Below are 6,680 nucleotides of genomic sequence, written 5' to 3'. Positions count from 1 at the left end.
ACTTCAATTTAATCAATTTTAACCACAAAAATCCAATTTTGACTTTTTTCTATTTTTAATTTTTTTTTTCTGTTTTTGTTTTGCCGCCGGTTTCTGGCGTTGATTTTTTTTTTCCTCCCCAAAAATTTTATCCGTGTTTTTTACGCCCATCGTTGAACATTGACCGTAATTGTACTGTCATTAACAGTAAATATACCGTCGCTGACTGTACAATCACTGTCAACCATAACAATATTATAATTTTTTTAGTTTTTTTTTGTTTTGATTTGTTGACAAATCAACATAATTATATTACAGTTGTTGACGGTAAAATTACTTTAAACACAGTAATATTACTGTTAACCACATCAATATTAAAAAAAATGGCGTTTTTGTTTTATTTTATTTGTTGACTGATTAACGTAATAATATTAAATGAATGTTTACTATTGTAATATTACTGTAAACGTAATAATATTACTGTGGTTGACGGTAATATTACTATCGTTACAATAATATTACTGTGGATGACAGTAATATTACTGTCAACCACATCAATATTAATTCTTTTGGCTTTTTTATTATGTGTTGCCTTTGGTGAACAGTTAACATACTATCAACCTCAACAATATTACTATTTAAACGGGGCAAAAAGATGTTGAAGAAAAAAAAAAAAGTCAACACCGTCAGAGACCGGCGTTGGCCGCGGGTCAGTGGCGCCAAAAAGAAAAAAAGAAAATTAAAAAATTCAACGTCGGAAACTGGTGGTCAACGACGGCGACATGCGTAATTGTATTCAAAATTGTGTTTTGTGTCAAATTTGAATAATTTGTGAAATTTGGGGTCAAATTGAGGTTAAATTGAGTTAAAGGATGAAATTCGAACATATTGAAATGTAAGAGGTATTAGTCTTTTACGCGCCTCTGGATAATATCTAGACTTTTTTGTTAATTTTTTTTTTTTGTGTAGACCTCTTTATGAACAAGTATCCCATAATGAACTTATTTGTAATGTACCTTATAATTTAGGGATTATTAGTGAGAACCCCCCAATACATGATATATTATGATGAATCCGCTCCCTTTTTCAATAATAGTGAAACCCCCTTTAATTATTTAATTAAATTAATATTTATATAATTATTAGGTGTTATACCTATACCCTAATTAAAACATAAAACCCGAGCCACATCTTTTTTACCCAACAGCCGTTGTATCGTCAAATATTGTCTCCATCTCTTCTTCTCTTCTTCTCTAACTAGAATCTGTAGCGTCGGAGGCGGTGGCAAGTAGAGGAAGAAGGCAGCACCACATCTCGACAACGATAAGGGAAGAACCCCGCAACCGTAATGCGGCCGCCACTCCTCCATTACACCTGCGCCTGACTTCCACTCCAATTCAGATCTGTACCGTCATTGTCATCTCATATCTTCCATGCCCGCGATTTTAAGGTTTCGTTTGGTTGAAGATTGGATTAACAAGTTGTGGCAATCTATATTTTTTTTATTCGTTCTTGAATTTCTCTCCATTGTCGAGTTCCAAGGATGATGTGAGGAGAGCCATTCTAATTGATTTTGCGGCAATGATTCGTCTTCCTCTAATGCTTGGATCTTGTTAATTGAGGAACAATTTTCTAAATTTTTTATTTGACTATTTTTTAGGTTGGGTATGTTACACAACAATATAGTTGTTTTCGTTATTCTGCTATTTTGTTTATAGTTGTTTTCGAGAGTTTTTAGTTGTTTTCAACATTTTTAGTTGATTTTTGGTTTTTTTGGTAGTTGATTTTAATTTTTTTTATTGTTTTTTTCAATATATGATATGCTGGAAATATAAAATCGAAAAAATTGAATTAAAAAAATGGAAAACAAATTGTACTTCACTTATTTTTTAGTTGTTTTCGATGTTTTTTAGTTGATTTCAATTTTTATAGTTGATTTCAATAATATGTAGTAATTTGTCGATTTAGTAAATCAGCTCGGAAAAAAAAACCGAAAAAATGAATTAGAAAAATTGAAAAAATAATAGTTGATTTTGTAAATAATGTAGTTGTTTACGGAAATAATATATTTGATTAGGGAAATAAACGAACAAAAAAAGTATTTTTTTTCAGTAATTTGTAGTTGATTATGGAAATAGTTGATTTCGGAAATAGTTGATTTCAGAAATAGTTGATTTAAAAAAAAAATACTTATTTTCAGAAATTTTATAATGGATTTCAAATAAAAAACTGAAAAAAATTCAAAATTAAAATCGAAAATAAAATTAAAATAAATAAACGAATATTATAATTTAAAAAAATTAAATAGGTAGTAAAGTAGTTGAGAGTGAATAGTAAGGAATGAAGGGTAAATTTGACAATAAAAAAAAAGTAGGATATATCACTAATAAAAGAAACACTAATAAAAGAAAAGGAGTTGGACCCATCTTTATTAAAAAAATGATAGAGGGAGTTCTCACTAATAGTCCCTTTAATTTATTCTAAATCTCAAAGAATTCTTACTAAGTTATTGAATTGATCTTTTAGTAATTCATGCATAAACTTCAACAATCCATACAATCTTATTTATTTAACGATACATTATATTTTTAGGATTACATTATTTTAGGTATATATATTTTGTCATCTATTTTGCTTACAAATTAATAAAACTTTGCCCTCCTCACGACAAAGTCTTCGCTATATACCTAGCACGCAAGTTGCACGTATCGCAAATAAACAGTTTATTGGTTTCGTGAAATTCGGATGTCGATCCCACAGGAAATTCTCAAAATACCTAATTCTTAGTACCAAATTCTAACAATTATAATTTTTATCCAGTCTACGCAAGGTTGTCAAATTTAATCAATTAAATAATTAAACTAATTATGAAAGCAAATAAACACAATAAAATATCAATAACAACGGACGGACCTAAGATTTTATCTTCCCCTATGTGTTAATTGATCACCCAATTAAACCTCTATCATACAAGTTACGGTTCCCGATTATTAACGAGACACTAAATTACTTATAACCCGTTGTCGCGTGTATTATAAGTATATTATGCATATATTATATGTCTATGCAAACCAATTATGAATAAAACATTAACTAACAAGTCTATTAAACGACTACTAAGGTGATATCTGTATGTCTACGATAACACATGCAATTAACACACTAATTTAGTGAAAACTACTCGAATGCTCTTCTATCCTTGTTCTAATTATTAAAACAATATATCGATTCAATTCTAATAATAACACATAACAACATAAATTAGGTAGATTCATGCACTAAATAAGATCAGATAGAAGAAATAATCATGAAATATAAACTTGCATAATATTAGAAAACTAGGTTCGAATCACCACATAGGGTTCCAATAAAATCCCAGATAAAAAGCTTTAGCTATTCATGTTCTCTACGAAAAACATCTTATTAAATATAAAAAGACATAGATTCAGAAAAGATTGATAAAAGAAGAATTATGATGAAGATTTGCCAGGTCTTCGTCTTCGATTCTCCGTTCTCTTGCTCCTCTTACTCTAAGATTATGTAAAAAAAATCTTTAATTCGTGCTTGGTTTGTGCCCTTAAATAGATGTCCCAACTAGGTAGAAGATTTAGGTTTCTTGTGTGATAAAACTCCAAAATTGCTTCCAGCGTGTTTTCAATAGGTCGCACGAGAATGAGTACAATTCTCACACTACCGTCTCAAATCCCGAAGTTTTCTGCCCAAATCTGCAGTTGGCACGGCCGTGCCACAAATAGGCTATTTTTCACACGGCCGTGCCTGGTTAATTTTCAGCTCTCGATTCTTTTCTTCCGTTTTTCCCATCTTTTGACCCCTTTTTGTTCGTTTCATCCTTGAAACTCCCGAATCTTCAAATTGTACCTAAAATACAACAAACTAATAACTAAGCACCATTAAATCTATAAAATTTCACAAACAAATCTCATAAGAAAGAATATATTGAGTGTAATATATACACTCCACGCAAAGCAACCAAAAACTTGATAAGCATTACCTATAGTTGAAGACGATCTCTTTGAATGGCATATGGATTGCGAAAAATCTATTAATGAAGAACACAAAAGCATCAACAATATATACATGCTAACCAAAAAGTGTATGAACAATATATACATAATGATACTAATTTGTTAACAATAAACTTTTTCTATTAATTTTTAATTTCTTAACACCACTGCAGCTTTCGGATGGTTAATATTGACTATTTCAGCAGATTTTGGGCAGCATCAAGAATTCGTGGAGATGTAAAATCCCGAAATATGCATAATAACACGAGGAGGGTAGCTTAATCATACACAATATATATAAACTCGTTAAATTAATAGTCTCGCTTAAGTAATATTATTTTTTTAGATGTTCCTACTTGGGGGCAAAATATGATTCAATTGTATTTTGTTTCTTGTTCAAGTTGACATCACTTTTCTTAACATATATAGTAAGAATTTCCGGTGTAGTTTTGTCATCCTCAATTTTTTTTTTCTTTTTTATACTATTGAGTATTTAAGAGCTTCCTTCCAAGAAATGGGAACCGTGGTGAATTATCATCCTCAATTTCATCAATTTTATTAGATTCAACTTTCAATTATTTCCTTCAACATCTCTGTAGTTACTTTATTTTTTTGAAGAGATATTTAACATCCATTGTGTTACGTTAGATCAAATATTCTAGCCATATGTCCATATTGATATAACCTAATATGTTCATAATATAATAAAAGTCTTCAAAACTACAATTAATTAACCACATATATATAAAATAAAACCACAGTAGTGCAAGCGACAAGCCAATTACATTAAACATATAACTGCACTTCATATAAGAACGTGATCTGATCGATCGATTTATGTTACCACACAAAAGCGAAACGGAAATGAAGCAAAAAAAGACTTCGGACGACAACTGATATTTCATATGGCGCGGACATGGAAGACGTTTGGGTTCTTGACAACGATGTCGTACATGTAAACGGAGTTGAATTTGGCGTAGTCTTTGGGCAAAGAAATTAGGTCAATTGAAGAGTGTTTGTGGAATTGGAAGAGATCATTGTCACCGCCGTAATACCTCTCCCAACCCAAACCTCTCAGTATTTGCTCGAGGCAAGTGTACGAAGACACCACCTGCCCATTTGACAAGTACACCAACGCCTTCTTTTTACAGCTGGCGGCGGAGCGCCTTCCGTTATCGCAGTGAACATCGGACGGGTTTTTGACCAACTGCATCACTCCGTTTTTATTGAATACCCAAACTCCAGACATTTTTAATTAATTTATGGTTTTAGGGTTTTTTTTTTTTTTTTTTTTTTTTTTGAACTTGAACAAGTTTTTATTGGTATTGGAGGGAAACAAAGAGAAAATGAGAGATGGTATGAATGGAATGGAGAGCGGGAAAGAGTATTTATATGTGTAAAGGGGATAGGTATTGTGGGACCCATTGCATTGTAAAATAGATGCTTGTCATCAATATTCCTTGTTCCTTATAGTTATAGGGGTAACCAGAATCTGTAATTGGCTCAATTGAGCCATATACCATACATATATATATATATATATTGCTGCGTTGTGCCCACTTTATCACATGAACTACACGTGAACATGTAATATACTTATTTAGGCATTTCAGTTTTTTTAAGGGTAAATAGCATTTAAAACCCCTTTAGTTAAAAGTTTTTTGCAGATTATATCTTTGTGCTCGTAATATCAGCACATAACCCCCTTGTGGTTGATAGGGGTTGCTTCCGTTAGTTTTTACTGCGCGTGTCAAATGTCAAAATACTATATTTTGCAGATGATCGTCTTGTGTTTACATTTCCCTTTAATTTTTGCAGATGACCTCCTTGAAGTATGACGGAAAAGCTAATGGACGCTACCTTTCCATCAACCACAAGGGGGTTATGTGCTCATACTACGAGCACAAAGAGATCATCTGCAAAAGCTTGTAACTATAGGGGGTTAACTGTAATTTACCCTTTTTTTATAATTTATATATATATATATATATATATATATATATATATATATATATATATATATATATATATATATATATATATATATATTTCAAGAATTCTTGAACTTTCTTTGCCTGTTATTTTCAATTCAAATATCTCTTGATGAAAAATTGAGTGTCAAGACTGTAAATATATACATGATTCCAATGTTGTTAGAGGACCACAACAAGCTTTGGTTTCAGTTAGGAATAAATAGGCTGTAAGTATATATATATATATATATATATATATATATATATATATATATATTGATGTGGAAAACAATTCACATGTCATCACATGGAGAATTTGTGGTATAATGGTCCTTACTCATCCCTTCATATATGGCTTCCCTCAACTTATCAGCTGCATGCCAACTTTTAGGACCTTTCTTTTTTTCTAATCACAAGTTATTGCACTTTTTTTAGAATCTTTTAGAATTAGAGAATTATATAGTTAGAGAAATACATATATGTGAATATCATACTTTAGACAATAGTATCTTTAAACAGGACAGCTGGTTTGAGCAAGATTAATTTTCTAGCCGACCTATTAATTTTCTAAACATTAGAATTTAATAAATATATGAAGAACATATATAATTAGCTAGGAAACATATAATAATCCCTAAATAATGTAATTACTTTACATATTGTTAATAAAAAATAATACTCGTAATATTTTCATAATTACAAA

General features: G+C 30.6%; 1 protein-coding gene across 1 annotated transcript; it reads right to left on the bottom strand.

The window, feature by feature from the left end:
- Nucleotides 1-4,863: 4,863 nt before the first annotated feature.
- LOC105964396 (flowering-promoting factor 1) lies at nucleotides 4,864-5,368 on the bottom strand. Its single transcript, XM_012988915.2, has one exon. It carries the CDS (start codon nucleotides 5,251-5,253, stop codon nucleotides 4,906-4,908), a length of 348 nt encoding a protein of 115 aa, XP_012844369.2. The 5' UTR covers nucleotides 5,254-5,368; the 3' UTR covers nucleotides 4,864-4,905.
- Between the last annotated feature and the right edge of the window lie 1,312 nt (nucleotides 5,369-6,680).

The sequence above is a fragment of the Erythranthe guttata genome, chromosome 13 (assembly GCF_056151865.1).
Source record: "Erythranthe guttata isolate IM_541 chromosome 13, IM_541, whole genome shotgun sequence".
Classification (NCBI taxonomy): Eukaryota; Viridiplantae; Streptophyta; class Magnoliopsida; order Lamiales; family Phrymaceae; genus Erythranthe; species Erythranthe guttata.
Note: the sequence above shows the minus strand (reverse complement) of the source record. Positions and strands in the feature narration are given on the sequence as shown.

Bases quoted from the DNA above. Each gene is read 5' to 3' on its own strand.
- LOC105964396 (XM_012988915.2), bottom strand. From the start codon at position 5,253: ATGTCTGGAGTTTGGGTATTCAATAAAAACGGAGTGATGCAGTTGGTC.